At 34.7% G+C, this 19,018-nt stretch overlaps 1 protein-coding gene across 1 annotated transcript in view; it reads right to left on the bottom strand.

Moving 5' to 3' along the window:
* Nucleotides 1–1,740: 1,740 nt before the first annotated feature.
* Nucleotides 1,741–19,018, bottom strand: part of LOC148953618 (galactosylceramide sulfotransferase-like) — a 204,042-nt gene continuing 186,764 nt past the window's right edge. Inside the window, exon 3 of the mRNA XM_089088036.1 lies at nucleotides 1,741–1,933. Coding sequence (XP_088944162.1) covers nucleotides 1,741–1,933 — 193 coding nt within the window. The remainder of the gene's footprint in view (nucleotides 1,934–19,018) is intronic.

The raw sequence follows: 19,018 nt of genomic DNA, 5'->3' as shown, positions 1-19,018 counted from the left end.
TGGGATATGAGTTTCTGAAACTCCTAATAAGTTCATTTCAAATCGTCTCAATTCGTCAGTTAAAATAATGATACCATGGTCATTTTTTAACGTCGTAACATTCCAAGTTCCAATTTTCATGTTCTTTAAATCATTGAAATTATTTTGGCCTCAGGAAAAGCAATGATCCCGGATACCAGTTGGTCAATTTATTATCTCTCTTATCATTTCAAGAATGTTCCAAATTATAATATGCAGTCATTCCTGAGCTACGCCCTTTTGACAACCCAAAAGCATATAATATGTTTTGATGTAGTTCAACAGTCCCCTCAACCTTTCCTGAAAGACTAACCTTAATGTCCTTCATATTTCGGGAAAGTAAAAGACAAACATGAAATAAAGATGTCTCAAAACTTTGTTTGGATTTCATTTTTAGGAAATGATGGGTATTGGAGGGGGACTGGTTGCTCTCAAATCAATTTGACTCTAAAAAGATAATTATGACATTACAGTTCAAATTAAATGACCCAGATCAGAAGTTCCTAAGACAACCGATTACGAAAATACCTTATTTACTCAAAGGGTATAGCTTACGGTCCTTGCTCCAGGGCTTTGGGAGGTTGTGTCAACCCTGGATGTACTGTTATAAGTGTTTTGTTCTATTTTTAACAAAATAGCCATTTCATAATTTCCATCACATGCGTTTGGTTAAAAGAGGTATAGTTGGGAGGGGAAAGTTGACCCTCATCACTTTTGACTCTGAAAAGGGAGCTAGACCTTCTAATTCTCAGCCAAATGAGCCAACTCTAAAGTTTATACAACCAACCCTTACATAAAAACCATAAATGCCCCTAGACACAACTTACAACCCTTTGTGCCCAGGGTCTTGGGGTTTTATCATCCCCAAAAGCTTTGTTATATGATATTTGGACTATTTTTAATAAAACGGCATTTTCAAAATTTCTGTCGGATGTGTTTCGGGAAAACACAACATGTGTGGGTGTAGCTTCCTTCTGATCTCTCGACTCTGAAAAATAGCACTAGAACTTCTGATTACCAATCCAATGAGCCCGTCTGAAGTATACAAGACCATCCTTTCTAGAAATTCTTATATGTTTCTAGGTCATAGCTTACAGCCCTTGCCCCGAGGCTCTTAATTATTTTTCAAACCCAAAGCCTTGTTATATGATCTTTGTACATTAGAATAAAATAGCCATCTCAAAATTTCTACTGGATAAATTTCGGGAAAATACGACTTGTGGGGGGGGGGGGTAGCTGCCTCCATTCACCTTGACTCTAAAAAAGAGAAATATCATTTCTGATTATAAATCCAGTAATTTCCCCCCGAAGCCTATAAAACTAATTTTTCTTTATATGCATTCAGGGCTTAACTTAAAACCCATGCCCTGAAGGATCTGGGGGGGATGGGAGTGGTCATCCTCAAAGATATAATTTCTGGACTTTTCAACTACAGGAAACAAAATGACTATCTCAAAATTTTGACAGAATGGGTTTCGGGAAATGAAGGGGGTTCAGGGGGTTGTTTGCCATTCAATGACTTTTGACTTTTAAAAAGGGCACTAGCCCTTTCATTTTCCAATTGAATTAGCCCCTTTTGAAATTTATACGACAAATCCTTCTTTACGAAGCGCTCTGGTCTAAAAAAAATAATAGTACATTGCGCTAATATAGTTCTTATTTAATATTACATTGCGCCAACATAGATATACAAGTATTTTCAAGATGTGAGTATTTGATTTTTTAAATTGATACATAAGAAGCGATATCATACTTGCTTGGAACTGGCTCTGAAAGTTTTGCCTTTTTATGACGTATTTTGCTGAAACTAAAATTATCCTGGTAGACATTGCAAGACTTATACAGAAGCTCATTGAATTTTCGAAGTATCTTTGCTTCCTTTTTTATTCTACTTGTCATCATCTTCTCAAATTTTCTAGAAATGAAATTAAAACTATAAATTTCTTTTGAAAAACAGTAAGTTTAATTATCAAGATAAAACTACTTAATAATGTGCTAGCTTTTTGAAGGGATTTGTAAATCCAATGTTTATCATATAAGAATCATATAAGAAATGGCTTATATGATGTCATAAGAAATGACAATTAATATAACTTTCAAGTTTCTTAAGGATTTTGATTCAGAAAATTTTAAAAACTACAAGTAAACAGATATAGCTAATGCCTCCGATAATATATTCCAACAAAGAAAAACCACAGAACTACTAAATAAAATTACTTAATTAAAGGCCCACTTAATATAAATACCCACATATTCAAATACTGTTTAATAGAACCGTTGAGTCTAACTTTTTGAAACATGACATATCTTAATTAATCATATTTATTTTTGTTAGATTGTTTTATTTCTTAGCTCGAAGTGCTAGGCTAAGTTTGCACAACACATAATTTTATAGAGCTCAAATGACTGCGGAAAATTGTAGTTTATTTAGCCAATTGTTTTAGAAGGTACTTTTTGTTGATTTCTTCTGAATAAATATTTTCTTTAAATCTACTGCCCCCTCCATCCGGTTGAATAGTTAATTGGCATTTAGATTCCATCTAAGCTATATGGCAAGTGGTAAGCCAAACCTTTCAAGAAATTGTAGAACAAACTAATTTTTCGAATTTCCATAATAATAACAAAAAATATTTACCTGTACATAATCAATTGATGAAAATATATTAAATTAGTGGTATTTCAAATTTTTTACAATACAATATACTTTTTAATAAAATAAAACTGATTAGAACGGCCTTCATGTTGGATTTTAATTTATGGGTTGTGAAATTTCAAATTATTTACAGCCGCTGCAAAAATAGGAGTCAATTAATGATTTAAAAACGGATGGCAGAATTTGAGAAGCTGGTAGGCTAATTATTTTTTATTACCTCTTTAATCTTAGATTATTTGTTATTTTATTCATTGCACAGATGTGAATGAAGTTTCAGTGTGAGGAACTCTTATTCTGAATATGGTTAATTTGATTAATGATATTTGGATGTTATCAGCTAACTTTTTTGAGCTGTTTCACAAAGTCCAGCAGGGAATGTAATTCGTTATGCTTCAGACTTCTTTAAATACAGCTAAGGACTGTATGTACTTCCTGTAAGCTCGAGTGACCTGGTTCACAATATCTTATTGTTACTTTTAACAGTCTAGATTACTTACTCAGAACATTTTGCATAGCCAAGATCATGATTGACTTCAATTCTGTGGCAAAAATGACTCAGACCACATGATAATTTTAGAAAGGTCAGATAGGTAGATAGAATCTATTCAACCATTTGGAAAACAGCACTTGCTAATTACGTTTGCATCACGACCTGCAACTGTTTGAAGCCAAACTACGCACTACACTTTTACTATGCATTCTCCGGAAGCCCCTTTGATGTAATAATACACCCTTTTGTTATATGCTGTATTTTCTCGTTAGTAGAAAAATTATGAAGCCTTACCCCGAGGAAGAGCAAATGCATTTTCAAAATCAAATAATAGAACAGATGCAGAACTATCAGACCTATTATTTTTCCTCTTCTATCTAGTGTTAGCCCTGCTAATGCCAAGTTGTTCAATACTCTTCTTTTTTGGCTCTGGCAGCAAAATGCCAGGTTCTCAGGCAGCATGCTTCTCGTTGCATGTGTCTCACAATTCATTTTTGGGCTTATGGAAACCCAGGTTGTAATTTTGGTTGAAAATATTCCCGCAAGACCTTGAAAATACTGAAGTACTTCTTTCATTCTTCTGTAAACCAAAATACTGAAAAAGCCCCAGTATTTCAGAACCTCAGTTTTCAAAATGCCACATTAGAAGGCTAATTACTAACCACAGAGCGTCAAAACGACTGAGTATTTTAGCAAAACATGCCTTTTCCTTGACATATTCTTTCTATTATTCTTATTCGCATTCTAATAGCGTTTTTTCTTCTTCTTTTCAGATGTATGTAATAGAGGCCAAACAGTTACGACAAAACATCCCAGGTAAATGCTCCGGTTAGTTACGCTAACTTTTGCTCTCTTAAAAGTTAGAAACAAGCCCTTATGATAAAATTTAATTATTTATTTGCTCAGCCTGGAGGCATCACAGGGCCAATGAACTGCCCCATTAGAAAGCTTGTATAAAATAACACTGATAGGGTCGGTAACTAAACCTTGACTAAATTGTAAGTCAATTTTGATGTCAAAATTCGATAATCTTGCTTTCACAAGGCGCTATATGTTCAAGCATTATGTACCGATCCTGCACGTCTTTGGTTTCCAATTGCATAGTAAATAATTTTTAATTATTGCTTGTTCATAAGAAAATACTTTTAGGATAAAACCATTTTTCAATACAGCTCAAACTGCTTTGTTTTTCAGTTTTACGAGATGCTTGTATCAGGCTGAAAGTTTTACGGCCTGTCACTTGTCCTTCTAATTCATTGGGGCCTTACAAGAAGAATTAGAAGACCAAAATGGCGAGAATAGGAGATCAACAATAACAAGATCCATTAGACCATTTGAAAAGGGAACTACAAGATCGTTATAAGCTACAGGACTTATGATATTAAAAGAAAAAATGAAGCATTAAAACAATCACATCAGATGGTTCATAATAACAAAATTTTGGCAAGAAGCCACTCGTCCTATTATAAACCAAAATTCTAAATTAAAAGGCTTATTTTATACTAATATGTCCATAAAAAGAATTTGGTTTTTTGTAGTAACTCTGAAAATTTATTCATTTATTATTACCACAACATGGAAAGTCTTCGCTTGTTGAAACAAAAAGAACTTTTCAAGTTTAAAATTACAAAATGAAAGTTTTGAGCCTATAAAAATGTTCCTGATATTCTAAAAAGTAGGGGGAACTTCTAGAACTGGATAAATCTGTATAATATGTAATTATGGATGTTAAAAGGGAGTATTTGCAATATATCTTAAATTGATATGGAGATTAAAATGAAACTTTAAGGAAATGTGGACAGGGATGCCAAACAAAATCAAAATACGTCATTTGCCTGCTGGTACTTAAAACAGAATATCAGCAACACCCTAAAAAGGCTGAGGATATTAAATTGAACCTTTCAGAGCTACTGCAACTGCTAATAACACTACTACTACTGCTACTGCTGCAACCACTACTTATGCTACTACTTTTCCTACTACTGCTTGTGGAACTATTTATTACTGTGATTAATTGCGTTTTTGACTACTTAACATTACAAAAACTTGCTAAAAGGACACCAAGTGCTTTAGACTACGGCTCTGGCTAGTCGGAACTGCTGTTTCGAATATATATTACTTTCACTGCAATAACTACTTGTGCCTACAGCAACTTACGACTGCGACTACAACTAGAAGTGATTCAAATACTTGAAACAGTGACTAGCTAATTATGACTAAACTCATCATTACTGCTACTGCGACGAATTAGAGCTTCAAGAATGGCTACAAGTAATCATGATTACTCGCTACTGCAACTCTAAATACTTTCTACTTAAAATACAGCTGCTATTACTACTACTGTAATACTACGACTAACACTGCGACTACTAAAAATACTACTACTTTTATTACTGCTACAACAACTACTAGTTTTACTGTTATTTCTTCTATTGAACTATATGAAAAGACTTTAACTGCATCCAAATTACTAAAATCGAAAAGATAAAATATGTTAGGAATGAAATTAAGTTTCGGGGAGAATTGAGAGTATCTAAAACTATATGAGTATAAACTATATGCATCTAGTTTTCTAAAATGGTTTCTGTATAGTAGCCCAAGAAAACTCAGGATATTGTGTACCTACAGAGTGTGCTTCTAGGATTGTTAAAGAAAATGATTAGGCACCATGTGCATCAAATTTTGTCCATAGGGCTTGTCTGGAATACTTTAGGAACGGTAAATTAAAATAAATCAAATGCACTAAGTGCATTCAGGATTGTAAATTAGGTGTGTTTACGATATGTCATTAAAGGCTAAGGGAAATAAGCTGAAACTTGCAGGTCATGCGGAAAAAAAAAATAGTTGATTGTTATCACTGAATAATCAAGGTTTTGACCTGAGTGAAGTTGCAACTTCTTCAGCCCTACAAGATCCCAAAATTTTTACAGATTTTAAAACCAGATAATCGGAAATTTTTTCACTTATCTGTCGATCTAGAGCATTTTAGTACAACCATTATTAAAAATTGTTACACAATTTGTTCCAGCACATTAATAGTAGGTCAAAATGTGGATTTTTATAGAGGAAAAATGAAATGACTTAATATATTCTATTGAAAGTCAATGACAACGACCTTGCCAGTTAAAAACGAACAGAAAATTCGTGTTTAAAAAATGTTTTCAATAAATTACGTTTTTCATGAAAATTAAAACGCTGCATTAAACTATAAATTAGCAGAAATTAAGTCAAATAGTTTTCCAGCTTAAAAGTTCTATATTTTATCAGCAATGAATAAAGGAAACCCAAAATGAACAGAAATTGCAACAAATAACCAGGTCAGCTAAAAACAAGCAAAAACTCAAGACTTTCAGTAGTCATTATGACTACACATTAAACTGCCAATCCACAATTCTTTTTTTTTTTCAGTAATCGTGGTTATGATTATGATTTTATCTTGCTCCTTAACCTTATGAAAGACACATATAGCTCAAATAGCTCAAAAACATATAGCTCATAACACATAGCTGAAATATAGATTATGCAAGATATTGACATAACGAAATTTAATTGATCTTCAAAACGGTCATATCTTAGAATCTCTAATTTGGTATTTCACTCTTCCTAGAAAGCTTCTCTTAAACACTCAGCCCAGACTCCACCATCGTCCCAACTTCCTGGGAAGTAGTTGTTCTTACTACATCTCAGCTTTGACTTAACCTTAGACAGTAATTGACTGTGATATTTACTCTTAACATCAATAACAGCACGCTTATCGCCTCGTGAAAGCAAAAATGTTGCACCCATACTTTTTAAAATTTCGAGAAAAATGGAATTGAAAAGACAGGTTTTTGTGGAGGTGAACGGATAGTTAATAAAAAACAAATGAAAAATCAATTTCAAGCTGCTAGCAAGGGAGACCTGTCAGTAGAATTTTGGTCCTTTATGATGAAATTTGCTAGGCCAAAAGGTTAAACGAAAAATAGATACGACACTTTTACCAATCGTTACTGCTACTGAGGTACTTACGCAGGACAGTGCTGGACAACGCTTTGGTTTCTTATCCACTTGGTCTTGACAGTTTACTGCATGGTTTTCTCAGGAATAGCCAAGGCTTATTTTAGAGCTTGAACATTGTGTTTCTACCTTTTCACACTACTTGGATTGTTTAAACTGTACTTTAATCCAAAATTATCATAACCCGACTTCAGAAATTTCAATTACTTGGTAAGAAACAAAAATAAAACAAGATAACTGACTAGGTCTTTACTGATTGCCTTTCCAATTTCTCAGGTTTTTTCAATGAGGGGAAATGGGTTGAAGCTTTTTCTTCTGGGCATGTATTCTGTACAGTGGTAGACGGGTGGTTGTTGTCTTGTTCTATGCTTGCAAGAAACCCACTTGTAGTACTCATCATTTAGAGGAAAAATTCACGTGTAGACTGATCACACATCTTTAATATTTCCCTAGGAGTAACAGGTTTAAAATCTAGCAGCCTTAGGATAAAAAAAAAAACTTACCCAATTTTGTGGAAAAAGTATCTTTTTTCTTCCTAAAGTTATCCACATCGGCACCGTTTATTTCAGAGTGTCGTGTCAGAAAACGACTGTTTTAACCATCTCTTTTCGAGCAGTCTTGTGTAAATTTAAGTTGTTTAACTTTGAAAAATGGATCATTAGCGCACTTCAAGATCTTTGGAGGTCAGCTGAAAATAGAAGTCAAGCATAAGGAATCTTCTAGCCTTCGTTCATGTCTGGTCCCGCATCATGTCCAGCCACTTGTTCGTTTGGATATGGATGTATGGAGACTTTCTGTGAAATCTTTTGAGCTGCTTCGTTAAGCCCGGTTATGAGTTTACTTTGGAATCTTTGGAACTTCTTTCAATACAACTATGAACTATATCTACTTTCTGTATGGTCAAGTGACAGGGCTATTAGTACTCCCATGTTAATTTTAACTGTGTTGAATACTTACGAAGAATATCTTGCATAGCTAAGCTCATGATTAAATATCGATTCTGTGTCACACATGAATCAAACTATGTAGTAATTTTACAAAAAAAGGTACACAGAACTCTTTAAACCATCAGGAGGACACCACTTGCTATTTCGTTTGCTCCACGACCTGCAAATGTTTCTGTCCACACTAAACAGTCCATTTTTTCGATGAGTTTACCGGATGCCCAATGATATGAGAATACACCTGCCAAGCTATATGTTGTAATTTCTCTTTTGCAGAAAAATTGTGAAGCTTTATCATGAGGAAGGGTAAAAGTATTTTTATGATCGAAGCATGGAACTGGTACAGAACTATTAGCCCTATCGTTTTTCTCTCCTCTCTAGTCTCAGTCTTACTATTTCCATGTCTTTCAATACTCAATTTTCTGGTTTTAGCAGCTAAATACAATGTTTTTGGGCAACACATGTCAATTTGCACGTGTTAGTTAAATTATTATTGGGCTTATGGAAACTCAGATTTTAATTTTGGTCGAAAATGTTTTCTAAAATTCTTAAGAATACTGGAGTCTTTCCTTCATCACTATACATTTTCTAGACAAAGTTAATATATTTTGGAAAAATTTAGAGTTTTATCCGTTAGTGAGGTTCCATTTTTGGAAGAGATTCATCTTGGGTTTTTTATCATGTCACTGTCTTCTACTGTTTTTGCGCTACAGAAAGTCTTAACTAAATTTTTTGAAACGTGCCTGAACCAGCAATCTAACTATTGCTCTGAGAACAGTATATTCGTAGGTAAGAAATCTTTACAAGCTCTTATCGTAATACCCTTTCCTGTTAAACGACATCTCTCCGAAACCTTTCTTCGAGTTCCAACCTCTTTGTTCAGATTTTTTTTTCCACCAAACTTTACAGCTTTCAGATAGTACAGGATCTTCAGTCGTACATTGAGTTTTCAAAACCTTTGAAATTTTAAAATCACTAAAATGTACTAAGAAATTTTGCACTAGTAAATAACTGAAACTTTTTTTTTATTTTTGCTTGTGTACTCTGAATACTGAGTTGTCCAGAAAATGTAAATATATTCCATTACATATTATATCTATTATTAATATTAATATTATGACAATTTTTTTCTTCTTTTATTATAATTTCTGAGATCGAGGCTACACGGATAAAAAAATGTCCCAAATTAATTCCCTGGTTAGTTAAAGAAAATTTCGCTGTCGAAAAAGGAAGGAGCATGTACTTACAATAAAGTTGAATCGTTGATTTGATCAGTTGGAAGGTATCGTGCAAGAAAACGAATTACTTCACTAGAAAGCTAGTAAAAATAACGCTGACAGGGTTCGTATTTCAAATGAGACAAGCTTTGTCAGTTACAGAGCTATTGCTTTCACAAGAAAAAGTGTTTACCAGAGTAATATTCCCAGAAAATTCTGTTGCTTTGCATTTCTTTCTAAGAAATTTTAAATTCAAGATAGTTTATTTTATTCTCACAAAGGGTTTTCCACATTTTGCCTTCCCTAGTTCTCTCCTGTTTTTCAGCACTAACTTGTTTCTTAATGATAAAAGCTGCATGGAGGCTGATCGAACGTCTTCCTATCCATTAGCTACAAGTTCGGTGGGGAAGACTGATTTTACACTTACAGTATTTGACATTTCACGCACTAGCCCGGACCGTCCTTCCTCTCAGACAAAAGAATCAAAACTTTTGGCTACTGGACTGTCCTATAATTTAAATGGTAACACCAATGCCAAGTTTTACTGCCCCAAGATTTTTTGGTCTATGTATTTTAGACCTGTTACCACTCTAACCAAATAAAAGAGGGTATTCTAGATACTGGTAACGGACTACCTAATTTCAGTGCTAAGATTCACATTAGAGTTTGAAGTTATCTTGGTTATAGAAGTAAGAATAAGTATCAGGTAAACATGTTAAATTAAGTGAAATAGAAATAAAATTTTTCTCCTGACATTCCCTGATATATATTACCCTTGATAATCAGTTTGGTTTTAAGGGTATTAATACCTGCAAACATATTCACTCTATAATTTCGAATCTTGTCATTAAAATGGAAAAAAATAATGACATACCGATTCTGACACCACGCAATGTCTCTTTTGCTCTCGACTTTGGCTTCCTCCCTGGTCTACTATATTTTTCAAAAAGTGTTGGCCTTAATAGCTTTGTTGTGAGGTTTTTTTTCCGAAATATGTATGCGCAGCTCAAGATCATAAAAAAATTACATACCCGGAATTGTTTCGTATAAATAATTGCTTTGATTAGTTAGTGGAAATGTTTCCACCAAATACGTAGAGCTTTGAACTGCCTTAATCTGCTCTTTGAACTGCTCGTTAAATTAAAGAAAAAGTTATCGTCAGTTGCATGTTAGAAGCTTGAACCTATCTGATGACATTTTAAACCTTATCCGGATAACTTCATCAAGTGAATGAAGTTTTCATCCTTAGTCGAGAATATGGTAAAATTGATTTTTCCTTTAAATCATTTCAGAGCGAGCTTCTCTAACTTATCTCAGAGCAAGTCAATTCATTCTTCATCTGCAAGTATTAAGTATCTTACCATTCCAAACGGTATCAGTGTCTAACCAACATCCCTCCTCCTGCTTGCACATCCTGGTGAAATGTTGGGAAAACTATTTGTAATTCTTGACAGCGAAAAATCATTGTATACTAGCTGTATATAAGCCAGATTCAACAAATCATTAACTCTTCTTCATGCAATTTTTCTTTCCACTTCCTGGAATATCTTTACGCTCATTGACATAACAAGTATACTTTCAATATATTTTAGATACGCAAAATTTCACTTGAAATTTCCTTTATGGTCTAAAAACAGGCAGCTGATTGTCACTTAAGGTGTAGCTGAAATCCTGGCTGAAGCTGACAGTCACCGTGAAAGCTTTTTGAAACGCTAGATCAATTCTTTATACCTTTCCAGGCAATGTTTGAATATTCGTCTATCTAATTTTTTTGTTCTTGTAAGTCTATACATATAGCATCCGCACTCAGTAAGCGGTTGTTACTTCTCTTCTAACCCCTGATAATCTGAATTTCCTCTTGATGTCATGATGTTATCTTCCACTCTTTACAACCACCCTGGTGAAAATACGAATTCTTCCTTAAAATTGAGACCTATTTAGATCGTTTTGTGGCCATAAATTTCAATATGCCAGTTTTTCAAAAATAAAAAAGCATGTAGCTAATTTCAAAAAAATCAAACACATATATACACAATTATAGCTCACCTAGTTAATTGTAAACGTATATATTTCCAACAAAATATGTTCCGTTGGCAAAAAATAACGCGTTCCTTCATTAAATCAGAATATTGAATTTCCAGACATTCAATAAATACTTCCTTAATTGATTTACCACTGGCAATCACATCTTTCGGTAATTCGATTTCGAAAACTCATTTTTGAGAACATCTCAATTTCCTAGGTCCAAAATACACTTTTTAAATTCTTGCTGCTCAGGATCGAAACTCATATTTATTTCCAAGGAAAAATATTTGAATTACTTCGAAAGATGACTTTCATATTGACTATTTTGTTCATTTTTGATAAAAGTTCCAATAGCTATGCCTTTGGGGATGACATTCTCCCAACAGCAACTGATGCAAGGACTGTCAGTTTTGTAATCCGCTCAGGGCTAATATAGTGTATTTGTTAATGGAAACTGGGGATATGTGTGAACCTTCAAAGGCTAAGGGCGATATATTGAAGCTTTCAGGGAATGCTGAAGAGAGTGTTAAACTAAATAAACAGAAACTAAGTGCACATGAATGGTTGTCATAATGGTATATATTAGAAATGGGTATGGTATTATATTGTCACTTTCAGGCAATGATGAGGATGATGATTAATTGACCAAAAGGCAAAAATTGCAAGTTACTACTACTACTACTACTACTACTACTACTACTACTACTACTACACCATATATCACTAATGCCAGTACTACTACTACTAGTACTAATATTTCTACATTTACGACTTCTATTATGATTGCCACTAAGCCAAAGGGGATTAAGGTGGAAATATCAGGGCACAATGAGGGGGCTGTTCAACTAACCAAAAGGCATACTATACAGACAACAACTGCTACTGCTACTAGCATTAGTAATATTACTACTACTTCTACTATTACTACTACTGCTACCACTACTACTATTTCTAGCAATACGAAAACTACGCTAACTACTAAATACTACAAACGCTAAGGTTATTAAGGAGACATTTTCAGATAATATTTAGGGATATTTTGATTTAAATCAGAACACACTAATCTTGTGCAAGTTTTCCAAAGGGCGTATCACCTATATCTTAGGAACACGTTAAAGTATGAAGTTGAAACTTAAAGGATTTGTTGGCAAGGATACGGAACTAACCTAAAGATGGTATGTGTATGCTAATACTACAACTACTACTGCTAATATTACTGCTGCTGCGACTATTACAACAACTACTACTTCTAAAGGTAATAGTATTGAAGTAAAAATGTCAAAGAGTATTTATAAAATGTAGAACATGATCTGAAAAAAATCATTTTCAAGCATTTTGTCCAACAGGATGAGCTAGCGATATCCAAGGAACTATTTAAAGTATAAAGTTGAAACTTACGGGCACTTGGAAGGGAATTTTGAAAAAACCAAAAGGCAGTATTCGCACACTGCTAAATTTATTGCCAAAAACACTAGTGCTGCTAATATGGTAGTACTAATAATACTAATGGCTAAGGGTATTAAGGTAAAATTTTTAAGTCATGTTTAGAGGTTGTTGAGTTAGCAATACGGCACAATTCAAATGCTACTACTAATACTTCTGCTCCTACTATGATATTACTACAAATACTATTACTACTGATAAAATATCTAATATTACTTCAATTAAAGCCATGTGTACTGTTAAATTTGGAAGGGAAGCCCCTCTATGCATATACGATTAGACTTTGATGTCGTCTAAGACTCTCTTGTCAGACCTTAGCAGGTCAGGAGAATAGCTAACTGTGAGCTTCAAAAATTTAAAGTACTTTTATGTAACAAATTGTCAACAACCACATTGTGAACTTTTCTGATATATAAGAAGAACTAACTGAAAAATGTATATTATATAAAATAAAAGTCAACTCATTTCCTTGGCCAACTAATTTGGACTTGGTTCAATCCAAAGAATGACAACTAAAACTTGATTCAACATTATCCATAAGTTGATATTAATGAGAAAAGATTCATCAAGATCGTATGATGACCCATGCGTAACATTGATGCTTAGCCAAAACATTTTCTAGGTAATAACAAAACTTGCTCTTTGGCATAACTTAAAATTACTCAAGGCAAAATATACCAAGATGCGTGGCAACGATTGGGCACAAGGAAATTAGGATTAAATCTGAGTGAACCATGAAATGAGCTTCTTCTGTCTCCCAGCCCGTGGGATAACTGAATGAAGAATAAGAAGAAAGTGAAACTGAATATATGAAGAAAGTGAAACTGAATATTCAGCTGAAAGAAAATGGTTCTTAGGAAATTAATGTTGATACCAATACAGGATAAGAATAGGGTATGCTGCTATAGAGTGAATGCTTAGGAGGAATAGTTGGATTCTCGTAATGGAATATCGTATCTCCCCAGGATTGGATGGACTACTTCCCATCAAGCTAGGTCAAATGCCCTTAAAATTAATAAGACTGATCTTCCAAAGAGATTCCTTCCAACAAAAAACTGAACTTCCCCTGAAAGTTAGCAAAATTTATTTAAACCTCTGTCCAAGACTTTTCCAATCAAGCCAAAAAATTTGATATCGCTCGTGTTTTCCAAAACACATTGTAATCCTTCTAATACTATCTCTTGGTTGCCCCTATATCTGTCTATTACAACGAAAACCTCCGCTTTTCCCTTAACCTCTTTATCACCCTGGATTATTGAGCTAGCAGATCGAAATTTACTGAAATAATATTTTTCACCATTGCAGACTTAATTTTTAATTCATTTTTATTCTTTTTTTCTCTTTTGCTCTCCTTTTCGGTCGACTACAGTCAATTTAATTGCAGATCCATAATTACCGGAATTTTGGGGGGTTCTTTTTAAAAAGTAATAATATAGAGCTGAGAATTTACTGAGTCAAAAAAAATTTTTAATTGGGAATTTACTCAGCAAAAAAAAGAGAATTAGCTCGGCAAAAAATTAAAAATCGTTTCAGAAAAAGATGGAAAGCTAAGAATTCATTCTACAAAAATAAAAAGTGAGAATTTATCCTGTAAAAAGTGAAGTGAAATTTAATTAGGATAAATGGGAATAAACAAAAATGGAAAAGTGGGAATTTACGCTATAAAAAGTGATATAAAAATTTAATTAGGAAAAGGGGAAAGTATAACTAGCAAAATTGAAAGGTGGGAATTTACGCTACAAAAAATTATAAGTATTAGGTTAAATATTTCAGTGAGTTCTATATTTCTGTATATAACTTATATATTCAGTGAGTTATATATATTTATCAGTAATTTGCATGTTTCGGTACCTCCATAGGAGGCACGGACCAAGAGGGGACCTTGTCCCTGGGGGTCTATAATAGAATCTGGGACACCCTCGCCCGGGGTCATAAATACAGGCGGAGGAGGAAGAAGGCCCCTCAAATGTACACTCAAAAGGACCCACTGGTTTGTCCACAAGTCCCATGAGTTGCAAACATTCTCCCAGTAATGGGTTAAATTGCATGGTGATGCAGTACACCATTGCGGGAGGATCCTCTATAGGAGGACAACTGTGGCAGGGCGTAAGATCCAGATCTATGTACAACGGCCTCTGCAAAGGGTTGCTTCGACCTTTTCGGGGTACCTGCAAGACTGGTGACCTTGTGGTCAACTCTATTCCAACTTGAGGAGTGGTGCTCCTCGAGGGAATTATAGCCTAGTAAACGACACAGCATTCGCAGGGGATTCTGACTAATGGAAAATTCTTCTGGGCTTGGTATGTTTTGATAGGCGTCTTCGGGCTGAAAAACCTCTTCCTAGCTAATTTATCTACTATGGTCTGCCTCCCCATAGTAGCATAATGTTTGTAAGCATGAATATATAATGAGTTGGAGGTCATAAGCTTGAGAATGTCTGTGCAGGATTTCGACTCTTGTTGATAGAGGAACATCGCCAAGTGCTGAAAACCATGTTGTGACCAATATGGGTCCAGGATTGCACAAAGCCCCCATTCATGGAGGTCCCAAGGACTTCTTGCAGTCCGGTTCTAAGCCGACTTAAGCACTTCGGTGTAGATTTGAGAAGATATGTGATCCCCTTCCTGCACTGGTATGCGGGATCATTGCTTTCCCTGAGGCGAAAATAATTTCAATGATTTAAAGAACATGAAAATTGGAACTTAGAGTGTTACGACATTAAAAAATGACTATCGTATCAGAATTTTGACTGATGAATTTAGATGATTCGAACTGGATTTATTAGGAGTTTCAGAAACTCATATACCAGGGGTAGTAAGCATGAAATTAGGTGATATAGAATTTGTTTACTCAGGAAGGAAGGATGGGGTACATAGACAGGGAGTAGGGCTCATGATGAATAAGGAAGCTGCTAAGTCTTGTTTAGGCTGGGAAGGTATTAATAATAGAATACTAATTGCTCATTTTATGACTAGAAAGTTCAGGGTATCAGTTATAGTAGTATACGCCCCTGTAGAACCGACTGACGGAAATACTAGGGACTCAGATGAATTTTACTTACAGTTACAGGAGCAAATAGACAAGGTCCCAGGTAGAAATATGATGTTATTACTGGGAGATTTTAACGCCCAGGTTGGTAGAAATAGGGATAGATGGTATTCCAGCCTAGGTAAATTTGGTGTAGGAAAAGAAAACAGTAATGGATACAGACTTTTGCAATTTTGTAGGTATAACAATCTAGCTATAACCAATACGGTGTTTGGTCATAAAATTGCTCATAAGTTAATATGGTATTCACGTGATGTTAAGACAGCAAACCTTATTGATTATGTTATAGTAAACTGAAGACTGGCATGATCAATACAAGATACTAGGGTATATAGGACTGCTCTTATTGATGTTAAAAGTAAATATCACCATCTAGTAGTGTCAAGGGTAAATTTAAAACTGAAATATCGGAAGGGTATATACCTCCCAGGAAGTTATGATGTTGGTAGAATCCAGGATGAGAATTTGAGAGAAACTTTCCAGGAACAGTTGAATGCTAAACTTGAGAGTTTAAAATTTGATAATATGGAAGATGGTTGGAATAATTATAGAAAAATAATTTGTGAAGTTGCTGAAGGTGTATTAGGGAAGAAAGCTAGAACTGCATCTAAGCATATTAGGGAAAAAGCTTTATATTTAATAGAAAGGAGAACGGTCTTGTACAAGAATTATCTGAGTGATAGATCGTTTGAAAACAAAAGAAATGTAAAGAAAGTGGAGAAAGCATTAAAATATAAACTAAGGAGGTGTGAAGTGGAGGCCAAGGATAAAATTGCTGAGGATTTGAAAGATGCAGCTAGACGGCAAAATAGTAAAATATTGTACTGGCACGTTAACAAATTGAGAGGGAGTAGTCAATCCGGACTAGTCCAAGTTAAAGATAGGAATGGGGTCGCAATTAGCGATAAGGAAAAAACTAAAGAGAGATGGGCCGAGCATTTTGAGAACTTGCTTAACCGAGATAGAGTTGCAGGAAAAAATATAGAGGAAAATGAAAAAGTTTGTGATACTTTGGATGTGTAGGAAGATTTGTTTTGTGAGGAGGAATTAGTAACAGTACTAAAAGGATTAAAGAATAATAAGGCTCCAGGTGCTGATAGGGTGGTAGATGAGTTTCTTAAATATGGTGGCTCTGAGGTTAGAAATAAGTTTTTGAAGATTATGAATATGATTTTTGAAAAAGGGGAGGTACCTAACGATTTTAGGTAAACCTTAATTAAGCCACTTTATAAGAAAGGTGATAAAAGTGAGTGTGGTAATTATCAAGCATTAGTCTGGTCTCTGTAGGTAGTAAATTACTTAGTAATATGATACTTTTTAGACTAAGAGATGCGGTAGACAAAGTTTTAAGAGAAGAGCAGTGCGGTTTTAGAAAAGGTAGAGGATGTGACGACCAAATTTTCACTCTTAGGCTAATAATGAGAAGTGCCTGAGTTTTCAAACACCTTTGGTCCTCAGTTTTATAGATTATGAGCAAGCGTTCGATTCTGTTGATAGAAGAGCTTTAGAAAAGGTTTTATCCTTGTATGGCATACCAGACAAATGCGTTGAAGTGATTAGGGCTATGTACGAGAATAACACTGTTGCGGTTAAGGTAGGAAATGAGGTTAGCAGCTGGTTTTGTATTAAATCAGGATTTAAGCAGGGCTGTGTTCTATCCCCCTTTATATGGATTATTTTGATGGACTTTGTTTTAAGGAGCACAGGAAAGGCAATGGGAGACCACGGAATCAAATGGGGAGGAAAAAGTCTCCTGGACTTGGATTATGCTGATGATTTAAGCATTCTAGATGAAAGTGTGAGCAAAATGAATGAAGTTTCAGAGGTTTTGCGAGTTCAGGGTGCTAGAATCGCTTTGAAAATTAATGTTAGGAAGACTAAGTCACTAAGGCTGGGAATAAGTGAGGATGAAAAGGTGGTGATGAAAAAATGGATCAGGTTGGCAGCTTCACTTACCTTGGTAGTATTATTAGTAAAGATGGTGGGAGCAGTGAAGATGTTAAAAGTAGAATAGCCAAGGCTCAGGTTGTTTTTTCACAGTTAAAAAAAGTCTAGAAGAATAGGAAGATAAGTCTGCAAACCTAGATTAGAATATTAGAAGCTACAGAGATGACAGTGGTCAAATATGGCTCTGAAGCATGGACGCTTCGAAAAGTGGTTGAAGATTTGCTAGATGTTTTCCAAAGAAATTGCTTAAGGATTGTTCTGGGTACCCGGCTGACTGACCGTATTTCAAACAATAGGCTATACGAAAAATATGGTTCAATACCGCTCTCTAGTGCTATAATGAAAGAAAGGTTGAGGTGTTTAGGGCGCGTTGTACGGATGAAAGATGCCAGATTGCCGAAGATTGTTCTTTTTGAGTAACCATCTAGGGCTAAGCAGAAAGCAGGTAGTCCCCGTCTGTGGTGGGAGGACGTCATAAAGAAAGATTTAGAGGAAATGGGAACTTCCTGTGCGGGTGTATAAAGGGAGGCTTTGAATAGATTGGGGTGGAGGAGGACCGTGCGTAGCTGTTGGCCTCAGGCGGCTTGGTTCTGCAGTGAGTTGTTAGTAGTAGTAGTAGTCTCCTTCAATTTTCCATCATGCAAAATAAATCATAATAAACTGTGAATAGAATTCTCGTGTTTACCAATTCACCTTGACATTCCATACTTTATTTTCGTTTCGTAACTTTTTTTCTGTTTTAGTTCTCTTTATTTTTGCGAAAGAAATAAACAAATGTTCATTAAATTGGAACTGAATACCCACATTAGTTTTTTTAAATTTTTTTCTATTTATTGAACTTTTTGTAAGAAGGCACGAACTGTTTTTTTTTTCAACTAAAGAGTTTCAGGTAGAGGTGTCGAGTTCTCGTGGTCTAGAATTTTTACACTTAGCGAGAAAACCCCGTCCATAATTTTCATTTTGACTTCTTCAACCCTTCTATATGCTATATGAGAAACAGTTTTTTCAACAGAAAGTAAGGAGCAACATTAAAAATAAAATCGAATGGAAATTATTCCGTATATGAGGAAGTTGCCCTTCCTCGATAAATTCTTCTTGATACGCATTTTGTAGCACTTTTGTAAAAGCCTCCTAATCTATTTAAACGACCTTTGTGTGACAGGAGTCTATTCTCATTAAATAGGAAAAACAGTCAAACTTTTTAGCGTAAAGAGCAAGGCACAGAGGAGTGAGGAAT

The sequence above is a fragment of the Artemia sp. Qi Xiang Cuo genome, chromosome 4, assembly GCF_049724085.1.
Source record: "Artemia sp. Qi Xiang Cuo chromosome 4, ASM4972408v1, whole genome shotgun sequence".
Taxonomy (NCBI): Eukaryota; Metazoa; Arthropoda; class Branchiopoda; order Anostraca; family Artemiidae; genus Artemia; species Artemia sp. Qi Xiang Cuo.
The sequence above is the reverse complement of the archived record's forward strand: the minus strand, read 5'-3'. Positions and strand labels throughout refer to the sequence as shown.